At 39.0% G+C, this 14,099-nt stretch overlaps 1 protein-coding gene across 1 annotated transcript; it reads right to left on the bottom strand.

Annotated features, from left to right (window-relative positions):
• Positions 1 to 440: 440 nt before the first annotated feature.
• On the bottom strand, positions 441 to 2,816 carry LOC149201772 (GDSL esterase/lipase At5g03820-like). The gene is made up of 5 exons (XM_089401359.1): positions 2,644 to 2,816; positions 2,413 to 2,515; positions 1,852 to 2,085; positions 760 to 993; positions 441 to 641 (listed from the first exon to the last, which is right to left on the bottom strand). Exons 1-5 carry the CDS (start codon positions 2,814 to 2,816, stop codon positions 441 to 443), a joined length of 945 nt encoding a protein of 314 aa, XP_089257485.1.
• Between the last annotated feature and the right edge of the window lie 11,283 nt (positions 2,817 to 14,099).

The raw sequence follows: 14,099 nt of genomic DNA, 5'->3' as shown, positions 1-14,099 counted from the left end.
TAAAGTTCTTCCGTGTTCTGCCAAAACTGAGTGCTGTCAGGAGAGCCTGCCGTAGCAGGGATTGCTGAAACCCTAATGCGAGTTGCAGAGCGCCCGATTCATCCAAGCGATCGTTCTTTGTAATTTTTCTTATTACAACCAATATTATTCTTCTATTTCAAACATATTTTTTATTAAATTTTAAAGAAGTAAGTCTCAGCTAAACAAAAAACTAAAACAAACTTACACATCCCCTTACACCTTACACTAAAATAAACTTGTCAACCCAACAAAACAAAAACAAATATATTGCATTCATATCTCATATTGACAGTAATTTGATTCTTGCTTCCCTGAAATACATCCATGCGTGCTTTGATTGGATACAGTTTCCCATTATCCATGGACATCTTATTTAGTATTTCCGTACGTACAACAAAGTCTCCTTATGCATGAAATATTCAAAGATGCAGAATCGAAACACCCTGTGAAAATATGACTTGGGCGAGGATACTGAAGGCTTGTTCTGTTGGATGAAAAGAATCCCAGAACACGTATTTCGATGGATCGGGCAGAGTGGGGTCGTGGGGTTGCACAATATAGCCATCTCCAGCAAACCCGTTCCGCAGCAACCTTTCCTCACTTCTTCGAACCCTACCAGACTTTCATTGATAAACAGTTAGCAGGCTCTGAACACAGATGACCTGAAACTTATTACTGGGATCATCCATAAAGGTATCAGAAAGAGAGAATATTACCATATTTATTGGGATTCTCTACAATGTCAAGCAGTTTATCATATATGTTAATATAAGCCATTTTAAGACCGGGAAGTGCGGGCTTCAAGCTCTCTAACAAAGACGCGGCTCTTTCATTAAATGAGATGGCAACATCATTAAACTCGTCAACGCATACGTTACCGACCAAGTTGTGGAGAGTAATTTGTGAAGGCAAACATCCGAATGGAGGAAGCCCGATGACGGCAAATAGGGTGGCACCTTCCTGGTAAATATTCTGTCACAAAATCATATGGTATCAGAAGACAGTTCTCATCCATAATTACTCATTTATTATTATACAATAACAATATTTTATTATTAATAAGTCACTCATAATTATTTACTATTTAAAATGTCATTTTTCATGTATAAATGTCATCAATGATTCTATACTATGAAAAATTCCTAAATAATTCTTAAATAATAAGATTGCAGAGAGTTCAAAACTTAAATATTTGATTTTTTTTTGGTCGGATTTTGGACAAATTCCAATAAAAAAATATGTTACAAAACATAAGTAAATTAGATCTTTAAAATAATATAGTATTAATATATATTTCAAATTTTGTAGTTTACTTGTTCCATGTTTTGAAGTTTTTGGGGCATAATTTTATGTAGAATTTGTCAAATTTATTGGAAATCACAAATTAAATTGTGAACTGTCCACAGTCAAAATGTCTTCAACTATTTTAGAATGTCAAACTTATTTAGCCATTCAAAAATATATTTTATAAAACAAAAACTCAAAACCAGCCCAGATACTTTTTAACCAAATTCTAACCCAAAAGCTCAAAACTATATACAAACATACATATATCTATACATTTATTTCAATATTAACCCAAAAAAAAAAAATCAATTAATTTCATGTAGATTTTGTTAATTACTCAATTATATCATAGTCAACTTTCCCCAAAACAAATCAAGTGAATCTCTATCAATTCTTTTACAAACGATTCAAACACGTCCGTATCAATTTTCCCCCAAAAAAACGATTGAACCAAATCCTTAGCAGTTTTAGCGAAAACAAATCAGCAAATAATTTATCAATTTTCATAATGCCTCATCGTTAATGTGAAGACAATATGATAACCTGTATAAATTCTGAGAGAGAGTTGAGGAGCAGATCCCGGAACTCTGTAACAGTATAGTGTGCACGAGTGATGGGATTGATATAATAATTATTGGCAAAGTCATCGGTTCCCATGCTTATCGCAAACGAGGCTCTCGATATTATCTCCCTGGCATTCTGCCCGCCTACAATACTCACAAGCTCCCCTCGACAAAGCTTGAAATTCTCCAGCTGCTGCCGCAGAGTTAGAACATTCTGCATGAATTCATGAATTCAAGACAAATTGTATTTTAGCTATGGAATTTTTTTATATATCTCTAAATGGCAGCAATTCTTTTATATATATTTAAATAGTCATTTTGCAAATTCTTTTATATATATTTAAATAGTCATTTTGCAAATTCTTTTATATATATTTAAATAGTCATTTTGCAAATGGTAAATTTAAAAAATATTTGAAAATATGAATCTGATTCTAAAATCTTTCCAAAATCTACCATCGATTCAAGATATCCAAATCCTTATCACTATAACATTACATCGCTATATTTCTATAACATCACGTATAAAATATGTACCAACAACAGTGAGTGAGGTTGCGTCATTGTATCCAGCAGCAGAAGAAGCAAAGCTGGCGCCTGTCAGAATTTGTTCTCCATGTATGTCTGTAGTCTTTCTAGCCATGCTATGTAAACCGAGCAATTAAAAATAGAGTTTTTATCTACTGTTCCTATGAGCATGCAGAAATATAAAGAGACTTTCCACAAAAAAAGAGCACAGTTCTAATTTGAGAACAGAAGAAACTCAGTCTACTCATCCTGATCTTCCTGGTCTGGTTCCACCATTGCTGGGTCCGCTGCTGATCCCCCATGCACTGGTCTCTTGTTTGCTGCACCTGGGATGTATCTCTCTATTCGGTCCAATCTCATATCCTGTTTGCAGAGTTGGAATTGTATGGTCTGCAAATCTTTTTTGTAGTCCGGCATGTCTCTAGTTATTAGAGCCATGCCCATTGAGACTTGTTCAACTGCCTTACAGAGCAGTTTCTTCATAAGCCAATAAAGGTGTAGTGTCTATTTGTATTGAGGCATTTTGCCCCTGGTGTTACCCAAGTCTGAAACCATACCCCTCCATTCTTCCATTTCTCCCTTGGACTCCTCCTCCTTCAATCCTGCTTCCATATCTTCAATTACTTCTCGGATACCTTCATCTGTATCTCTCATATAAGCCTTGGCTACTTCCTGTATGGCCTCGTCCATCGGACGTTGGCCTCTCCATTTGCCCGGGGTATTACTATTTTGTGGCCCCAAGCGAGTACCCCGTCCGCGTCCTGCTCGAGCCATCTCCCTGCTACCCTCTATCTGTTCATAGGATGAACAGTATTGGGTTAGAATAAAATCTTCTTCAGTCCAAATACCCATCCACGATGGGTTTCTCTGTTTGTGATTGCATTTGCCTATACCCAGGTCTCCTGGGGGGTGATCCCCTCCCCTCCCTCTTTTCCTTGTTGTTTTTTCCTCACACGGATTTTTGGTGTCCGCGTCTCTTGTGCCTGTCCGCTCCCCCACTATGGTTCGACTATCCCCTTCCCAGGTATTCCTCATCATGGTAAAGCCATTAGCCATAATCCCAACACTCTCTCCCCTCCTCTTATGTAAATTGGGTACCTTTGTTGTCTCGTCAGAGGGCTCCTCCTGGGGTGGCATTATCTTCTTGCCTAGGTTCCCTTTCGGGTCGCCCTCCCAGTCCTACTTTCTTATTCTCCCCTTGTTAGCTTCCTATATCCTACTACTCTGCCTGGTACCTCTTCCCTGACTTGCCATCGTCATCTCCTCTCTGTCTCTCTCACTGTCTCTCCTCATTTTACAGGTTGTAGGCTCCTCCTTCCCCACTTTGACATTGCTTATGCCCTTATCCCTCTCATGGTTCAGAGCCCAGCTCTCAGACTCCGCCATATCCTAGGGCACGGACTAGACATTCTTGCTAGCTCCCTTGGCAGGCCCATTTTCCTCCCCCCTGCATTTGGATCTAAACCCCCGAGCATACTACCAAAGGCTAAATCAATAACAGGGAGAGGATAGTTTACATACCCGGTGACACGTTCCTTGCTCGCTGGTGTAATGTTTGGCTCCCTCGTCCCGCTCCGACTTTGCCTCCCTCGCCTTCTATCCTTCCCCTCTGCCTTACTCCTTCTATACTCCTGCATGCCACCACCCTGCTGTCTCGTCGTTCCATCCTCACCATCCTCCCCACCTCTCTTTGGCCGACCATACCTTCTGCCACCTTTCCTACCTGAACGGCGGTACCTCTCCATGTACTTGTTAGCTCTCATGCGAGCTGCTCCAGCCTGTCCTTGCTCCTTCATCCGTCTGACATCACCATTATGGCGCATTACAGCCTCCATCACCCCGAGGGAATAAATAATTTAATTTAAAAATAGTATGTATTTACTATTCCTTTTCCAAACTTAGAATAAAGTTAATAGAGTAAACATAACTGTCCATCATATAACTCGATAGAAGTGAACAATTTACACATTTTGGAATTGTGAAATTAGATATGATTTCTAAAATCTCATTTTTATTGGAAAAAAACACGGGATTCTTTTTAGAAGATTAGCTTAGTGCTGAGTTTAATATGGATTTTTCGTATTGGTAATTTTATATAGTATTTAGATGGTAAAGGGTTGTTATTTTTTAGATTTTAATTCGAATTAGATTTTTTTTTGGATTTAAAATTTTTTTAATACATAAATGAATTCAAGAACGTGGAAATTATTTTTACCACTCTGAATCATTCATAACTCTAATTCATTTCTAAATCATATATATAGTTTTACCCACTTAAAGCTTTTACACATGATGAGTTTGTATTTGAAGTGGACATCGCACTAACTTAAATAAATAACCCTCTACTTCGTCAACGCCGAGTTAAGTTTGAAAGTGTTTCTTTGTTTGCCAAACGCAATAACATAACGTGGGACGCACGCAACTTATATGTAAAAGGGGAGTCTGAAGAGTTCGCAACTCACTAGAATCTAAAATTAGTAAAGATCACAAAATTAATGAAAAGTTATATGCTTCCGAAAACAAAAGACAGTAAACTCAGGACAGGGAAGTCAGGACAGGGCCTCTTTAGATGAAAGGGCCGGGCCATCTGACCTCACCCTCTCGGCATTCGACACTCATTGATTATATACACATGTAAGTTTTTGCTGTGTTTTAAAAGATTTTTTAATTAAGATTTTTTTTTAAACTAATTAAAGAAAAATTATAATACAATTATTAAATTTAAATTAGGTTGTTTTTTAAATTATTAAAAATACAATTTAAATAATAAAATCTTTTTTTTTAAGGAATTTTGGGACTATTTTCAAGGAACTTTGACCAACTCATCAGGCCACATCTTTTGGCTATTAACTTATCTCAATTGGAGGACATTTGACCATTCACCATTGACTGTTGTTGCTATTATTTTCTTTGACTAGAGTTAACAGTAACCATATTTGACTATTGGATGATGTTTTGATTTTTGCTTCGCATACTTGAATATTGGATAATGTTTTTGGATATTGGCTAGTTAATATTTGTCATTGACTCTTGATTATGTATTCTCTCTATTGAACGTTTGCATACAACATAATAGAAGAATATGTGTAAGGGTTTCTCCCTAGATGAGTTTTTCCCTCGTCGTTGACCAAATATTGTGTCATTTGTCTCTTGGTTGTCTTTCGTTTTTCTTTTGAATAATTGTTCTATCTACTATTTCTCTAATGTCATTGGTTAAATTGAAGAAGTGGAAATTGTTAAATTGGATGTTATTGGATACTGTTGAAGTAATAGTTGCAACATAGAAAATTTGATGAAAAATTAACATGGGATTAGAGTTAAGGTGAATAAAATCCCAAGAGACGTAGAGCAAGAGCATCCATCTTCTAAGCATCTGATTAAAAAGGGAAAAAAAATTGGTAAAAAAATATACCTCTTATTTCAAGGATAATGATCAATGTCACCCTAGATGAGTATGATGTCTTGGAGTACATGGAATGAAATATTTCACTACCACTAAAAAATGCTTCTCAAGCTATCAAATCCATGTATAAGAAAGGTGATATTAAAGCTAATAATATCATTATTGATTCTTTAAGAGATCATTTGCTTGTTTATATTCCATCCTTGAATACTTCCTGATCCGAATTGGATCCATGAAAAATTACCAAAGTGCCATGACTCTATCAAATCAGGACAGACTTCAAATTTATGAATAAAGAGTGATCAGGGAAACCTCTGGACGGTGGTAGTTTGTAGCCAGCAAGGAACGACGAGGACCTCGGTCAAAGCGCGCTGGTTGAGGCCCATGGTGGCTACACAGGAGGCAAAACTGGCACTTGGGAAGCGCGGATCGAGAAACGGAGGGCGTTTCTGATGCGCGATTAGCACACTCGGCAAAACCCCTCGAGAAGGAATAAGCCCCAAAACTCTCAGTCGCATGGAACCGGGAAACCATGGGGAAGGCACTAAGGCGAAAGGCAGGACCCATGCTCCAAAACCGGCGATGTATATCGGAGGCATCCTTGGGCAGTAAGCGGATTTGGAGAAAAATGAGCGATTCCATTCAGTGCCCGATGCGTGTTCGGTGGATGACAGAGAAGATCGTTGTTCATTGCGGGCTAACGATCGAGCAAGTCAACCGCGTGAAATGAGTGAATTTCATAGGATCTGGGGGCTCCAGATCGGACAGTGGAGGTTGCACCCGATGGAGGAACCAAATTTGACAAGGGATTAAGCCACGACACATAATAATTTGACATCTAATTTGACTGCTGAGATGGTGGATGACTCATTCCATAGTGTAACTGAAACTACTGAACCATTGAGGAAGAGCTGGCATAGTTCGTGAGAGGAGAAGTGGCCAATCCCTGTAAGACGTTGGCGAAAACGCAGAGGCAGGGAACTCCAAGCGAACAATGGCAGGCGAACCGAAGGGGTGGAAGAGGAAGTGAGCAGTCATGAGATAGACTGGCATTAAGCCATGAACAGACACAGCACAGAGGACAGTGGACAGAGAGAGGAGGCGAAATAATAGTGAAGCAAGAAGTGGAAAAACAGAGAGCCGAGCTAACTTGCAGTGTAAGTCAGCATCGAGCAGACAAGTAATCCCTGAGAGGATCTATCAGGAATTGAGCACCACATTGGGCTCCTCCCATTAAATACTAGAGAGGTCAAGATTTTAGCAAGGAAAAGAGTCTGTGCACTCTAGTGGCTTGGGGAATCCAAGAACGACCATACCAAACATTCTCTGTTTCAAGAGACTCAAATTGAGCTCCTCATTATAATTCTCTAGTTTAAAGACATAATAAAAGTAGGCCACCACTGAGAACTGGACCGGAGATGTAGCCTTAGAGAATAGGGTGAACTCCTTATTAATTGTTGTGTTCTTGCATTTGCTTACTATGTTTTCCTTACTGGTTTCCATTTTCTAATGTTTGTGTATTTTGCAATCTGATCGATCCGTTACCTAAAATAACATAGACACACACCAGCACATGAGTCTGTAATACCTTCATTTATTAATAATTCTTTAACTGAGGTCACACACGAGTGATTATCAGATCAAGTGGTATCAGAGCTCTAGGCTATTAAGGTTAGACAAGATTTTGTTGGTTTAGCTGTTGAATGCTAACTAGATCAAAGCTCAAATTAGGAGAAGGAGAGTTGGTCGAAGATAATACGAAAATTGGGAGAGTCTATTCTCAGAAGACAATGGAAAAAGAAGGTTCTATAGGTCCAGACCATCAATTCATTGATAGTTTCCTAGCCACAAGGTCCATGGTAGAAGAAATGTATAAGGAATTTAGAAAACACAAGGATGAAGATGCATTAGGCTCCAAACAAGACAAAGGAGAAGATGAGTCTCACTTCCATGACCACTCAAAAGGCAAAGGGAAAGAAAAACACTTTCTCACACCTCCTAATAGCCCTGAACATAAAAAGAAAGAATCTTGGATCAAACTAGATGTTAAATTTGCTTTGCCTATATATGATGGAGAGTTGAATGCAAAAAAGCTGGACAATTGGATTAGACAAATTGATGTTTATTGCAGAGTGCAGAGTATTGAATCAGACAAGAGTAAGATTCAGCTGGAAAGCTTATGCCTTGTGCACTGCCTTAGTTTGGTGGGAAGGGAGGACCCAGGCTGACCTAAAGAGACATGGTAAGGCTATCTCTATCTAGAGTGAATTTGTTTTGCAATCAAAAAACATTTCTATCCATTGGTCTACATGCAGCAAGGCATGATCAGTTGGTAAACTCTTCGATAGTTGAAAGGGAAAAGTGTGCAAGGGTATACTCAAGAATTTAGAAAGAGATCATTGATTCTAGTAATCTCATTAGACTCACCTAAGACTTTGTTGAAGTACATTGGTGGTCTACACAGCTACATGAGGCACACTATCTTCATGTTTAATCCCACTAGTATAGATGAGGTATCTGTTCAAGCTACTCATCTAGAAGCTAGAGGAAAGAATAGAAGTCCAGAAGTTGGGGGATCATCCCAACCCACTGCAAGCAAGAATAGGGAGAAAAGAAAGTAGAAATGGAAAGCAAGGAAGGCTAATACTGCACAGAAGAGAAAGGCTTCATGCACTCACTGTAAAAAGGATGAGCATGATGATGAGCACTGTTGGATTTTGCATCCAGAGCTAAGACCTAAGAAGTTCGAGGGCAAGAAGAAGAAGACTACTGCAACTATTCAGAAAGATTTGGGGTCAGAATCAGGAGATGAAACAACTATTGCAGCCACAGGTACAAAAGTTAAGAATTTTGAAGCTTCTACTAGTAATTCTGCACAATCTACTATTGATGAAGAAAATGAGAGAAAAGGACATGAGCTTTTCCATATTCAAGTTATTTCAAAACATCAAATTATTGATACTTTGTTTGATAGTGGCTCAAAAGTAAATTTAATTTCTGAAGCAATTTTAAAGAAGTTAGGATTAGTAACTACACCTCACAAGAAACCATACCCATTAGGATGGTTGAATGGTAAAGCACAACTACAAGTGACTAGACAATGCAAAATCAAGTTTTCTTTTGGGTCAACATTTGCAGATAAGGTTGAGTTAGACATAATTCCTTTTGATATATGTGGAACTATTTTAGGAAGTCCTTACTTGTATGATAGAAGAGCTATTTTCTATAGAGCTGAGAACAAGTATCTCCTTGTTAAAGATGGAATCAAATACTTTGTAAGAGCTCATAAGCTCAAGAATAATTATACTCTCATAAACTGAGGGTAGATGAAATGAATGATAAATTCATGTAAACAATTCTTACTGATGGTTGTAAAGGAAAAGAAACCTGAAAAAACCCATGTATTTGAAGGTACTAATGTTGAACAACAAGCTGATTTAGAAAAGGTTGTTTCATAGTATGATATCTTGTTTCAAGAACCTAAAGGTCTACCACCCAAAAAGGAAAATATTATTTTGCAGCAAGATGCTCCATTGCCTAACATTGGAATGTACAAGTTGTCTGCTTTAGAGAATGTTGAAATCAAGAAGCAGGTGCAGAAGTTGCTCGAGAAAGGGTTCATTAGGCCTAGCACATCACCATGTGGGTCACCAATCGTTTTGGTGAGAAAGAAAGATGGCTTGTGGAGAATGTGCATCGATTACCGAGCACTGAATAAGATAACAATAAAAAATCCTTATCCCCTTCCTCGCACAGATGATCTTTTAGATCAATTGAAGGAAGCTGTTTATTTTTCCAAATTGGACTTGCACAGTGGATACCATCAGGTCAGAGTTGCAAAATAAGATGCATCGAAGACTACTTTCAAAAAAAAGCAAGGATTGTATGAGTGGTTGGTTATACCTTTTGGCTTAACTAATGCTCCTGCTACTTTCATGAGATTAATGAATGATGTACTCAAACCCTTTCTTGATGATTTTGTTATTGTGTATCTAGATGACATTATGATTTTTAGCAAAACTTGGGAAGAACACTTAAAGCATGTTAAGTAGGCACTAGATGTTTTGAAAATAGAAAAACTTTATGTTAAGCTCTCAAAATGTGAATTTGGTAGAACATCTTTGAATTATTTGAGACATATAGTAGGGGGTGGTGAATTGAAGATAGATCCCTCTAAGGTGGCAGTCATTGTAAACTGGCTTAAACCCAAATCTGCTACAGAAGTTAGAAGCTTCTTAGGAGCAGCACAATATTGGAGAAAGTTCATTTCTAACTTTTCCCTAATTGCAACTCCCTTACATGCTTTAACAGGATTGAACAAGGTGTTTCAGTGGGGAGGCGAACAGCAGAAAGCCTTCGACACCTTGAAAGAAAAGATTAGTATAACACCTGTACTAACACTGCCTGATCTTCAGAAACCATTTGAGATCCAAACAGAAGTAGTCTCTAAGAGAGACCCAGAAAGAAACAAGTTAGAGTATGTTCGAATGAAGGTTGGAGGTACTAGTGTACTCACTATGGTGGATAGTGGGGCTTCTCACAACTTCATGGGAGAAGATACTGCAAGAAGAATTGGGCTGAAGTTTGTACTGGCAAAGGCACAAATGAAGACAGTGAATTCTCCTCCTATGGACATTCTTGGTATAGCTGAGAAAGTGGACACTACACTTGGTGAATGGACCGGAAAGGTGGACTTCACTATAGTGCGGATTGATGACTACGAAGCTGTATTGGGGGTGGAGTTTATGAAACAATTCGATGCTATGATTGTACCACATTTGAAGAAGCTCTACATTTATGATGGAAGGGAAGATGTGCCCATCGGTGTGCCTACCGTTGGTGCAACAAGACCTTATTGTAAAGTGGGAGAAATGCAAATGGAGGATAAGGAAAAAGTGAACAAGCGGTTGTCCACTGTTGAGGCAAAGCTTGTGGAGCAGTCAGTGGTCATCAAGACACTTTCAGATAGCATCTTGGACTTAACAAGAAGGCTAGAGCTGGTGGAAGATGATGATGATGATGATGAGGTATATGTGAGACCGGAAGTTCAGAAGGAAGACCGGGTTGCTTATCTACAAAGGATGGAGATTGAGAATCCTGATAGATGGATTGAGTTGATTAGTGAGGGAGAGCCTTCAGCTCTACTCCCTCTACATATTCTTAGATGAGTAAGAAGATGGGCTCATTGTTAGCTGCTCATGGCAGTGAGTCCTCAAGCATATGGAGCAGGTATGATTGATGATGGCATGTTGCAGATGAGATGGATGGAGTTTCCATAGACCTGGGCATGGATCGTGGAGATACATACTTTGGTATGGTGACCTTGGTGGCAGTTGGTCACTAGGCCGAGACATGGCGGAGACAGTGGTTCTACATATGTTGCAGTGATGTTTGCCTTATGTGGAGGAGTCAACATCATGGATGATGGTATGTTGTCGAGGACGACAACGATTTCAGGTGGAGGAGAATGTAAGGCCTCCGGGTGATTGTGCGACGGGCACCGGGCACGGGCGCACGACGGGCGCACGATGGGCGCGCGACAACCGGGTTTGCGACGAGCTGCGGTAGAAGTGCGACACAATGCGACAAAACATGCGACGTTATGGAGCACACGAAAAATGACTAAGTGTCGTTTCATACTTGAGCGCACATGTTATGTGAACATACAAAGGTTTATATGCGTTGAACGTTGGGCATAAAACATGCACCAAGCCGACATGTAAAAGAGTTATGTGGGGGCATACGACAATGGATTGTGGGGTCGGCCATGGGCTGACACCCCCATGTAATATCACATGAGCATGCGTATATACACATGAGCATGAGAGCTCATTAAACCAACAAACATTCACTCAAAAAGCCTTCGCATAAGGACAAGGAAAAGTGCATAGTCTTGGGTAAGAAATGCGCACATCTCAAGCGCATTAGGCTTGGGAGATTGCGCAGATTGACTTAGTGTAAGGTTGGCAAGTGTGCCACGGTTTGAGGAGGTTCTGATGTGCAGTTTTATGCAGGATTTGGTAGGGAGGTTGAGTGGCTCGGGTGAGCACTCCTTCTTATGCAAAGGTGCAAAAAATGTTGTAAAAGGTTGTTCTATGCCTTGATTGTAAAATTATTCTAAGTATTGGCTTGGAGCTTGCCAAGCATTACTTGTATTGTATTATTGAAGAAGCTGTTATAATATATTGTTGGGCAGACTGTTCGGGAGTTGCCCCTCCCTTTATACTTGTTTGCAATTGTTGTTCTCGGTTAATTGCACATGGATAATGAATGAGAATGGGTTTCATTAAAGTATAAAGGATAATGCTTTTACTTGGTTGCAAAACATAAACTAAGTATGTTCATGTTGAAGTAGGCGTAGTCCACGAATGTTAGTATTGTTAAAAAGAAAGCGTTCGGTGGTGCCGCACCTCGCTACAAGCGGTTGGAAGATTACCGCAGGTGTAGGGGCGTGACAAAAATACTCAGGCATGCGACAATACAAACATTAACACGCCCCTCCATTGCTAATGGGCGATGCCTATTTCCAACACTATTAGAAAATTTATTGCGCCTGACATAACATGCCGTCTTTTTTCTATATTGCACCTAACACAACAAGCCGTTTTTTTTTTCTTATAGTCATCCGGGCGCGTGTTATATCTGCCTATCTCCAGCGCATGTCAGGGCGTAATAAATTTTCTATAGTGTTGGAAATAGGCATCGCCCATTGCTAATACTATGTCTGAATTTAGAAGTACACTAACACACCCACGTTATATAACAGCCTGATGGGAATGGTTTACATCATGTCGTTGATGATAGCGATCACTCATGACTTAGTTTCGTTATCAATCGACATCATCCAGGTTGGGTCAGCTAAGGTGACGGAAGATTCTCGTCTTCAATTCAGCTGGACATGGCCACCAATAATTCGATGGCCCCTTTCATCTATTAAACACCTATCCATGATAACACATGTTAGTTGGAATGTCGTCTTCACAATGATCCCTTAGATACATTGCGTTTATGCCAATAAAGATGAGTAGTTATAGTTCATAAAGTTGCATGTAGCGAACGTTGTAATGATATTATACAATTCTGTGATAATTTTGATAACAGAAATTTTGCAATTTTATAAATTTTTCATATTATAGATTTAGATATTATTTGTATGTACATTATAACTAGCGTTTTTTAAAAGGTAATAGTTTATATAAATTTAACAATATAAAATTGCCCAAACATGTCTCTTGGACAGTTAAAAGTAGTCGGAATCCGTGCAAAAAAAAAATTCAGAAAATCTTGTAAAGGCAGTCTTTGAATCGTGTTTTTGATGGTGGAAATGGATTCAGAACCATCAAAAATGTCTAGAACACGTAAAATTTTGAAGTTTAACTATAACTTGGATTTACAAAAATCCTTGCCGGATTTTCTCTAAATATAACAGGAATTTCCATAACTTTCAAGGCAACTCCTCCGCCTCGTTAGACTATGAGGAATTAAATATTTTAAATAAAATAAATAAATAAATATATTTTTTTTTTGTAAGTTTAGGTAGGTCCTTTTCTATTTATAAAACGCAAAACTGAGAACACATACTAGACATAGGTGGCCTCAGCTTGCCCAATGGGAAACCAAGCTTTTTGGCCACCTAAATATAACATAGGCCATCCAAAATTGGTATGTCTGTAGTCTTTCTAGCCATGCTATGTAAACCAAGAAATTAAAAATAGAGTTTTTATCTACTGTTCCTATGAGCATGCAGAAATATAAAGAAACTTTCCACAAAAAAGGAGCACAGTTCTAATCTGAGAACAGAAGAAACTCAGTCTACTCATCCTGATCTTCCTAGTCTGGTTCCACCATTGCTGGGTCCGTTGCTGATCCCCCATGCACTGGTCTCTTGTTTGCTGCCCCTGGGATGTATCTCTCTATTCAATCCAATCTCATATCTTGTTTGCAGAGTTGGAATTGTATGTCTACAAATCTTTTTTGTAGTCTGGCATGTCTCTAGTTATTAGAGCCATGCCCATTGAGACTTGTTCAACTGCCTTACAGAGCAGTTTCTTCATAAGCCAATAAAGGTGTAGTGTCTGTTTGTATTGAGACATTCTGCCCCTGGTGTTACCCGGGTCTGAAACCATACCCCTCCATTCTTCCATTTCCCCCTCGGACTCCTCCTCCTTCACTTCCGCTTCCATATCTTCAATTATTTCTCGGATACCTTCATCTGTATCTCTCATATAAGCCTTGGCCGCTTCCTGTATGGCCTCGTCCATCGGGCGTCGGCCTCTCCATTTGCCCGGGGTATTACT

Source organism: Pinus tabuliformis, chromosome 2_1 (assembly GCF_031772625.1).
Source record: "Pinus tabuliformis cultivar Carrire ecotype Pingquan chromosome 2_1, CPIR1, whole genome shotgun sequence".
Lineage (NCBI taxonomy): Eukaryota > Viridiplantae > Streptophyta > Pinopsida > Pinales > Pinaceae > Pinus > Pinus tabuliformis.
The sequence above is the reverse complement of the archived record's forward strand: the minus strand, read 5'-3'. Positions and strand labels throughout refer to the sequence as shown.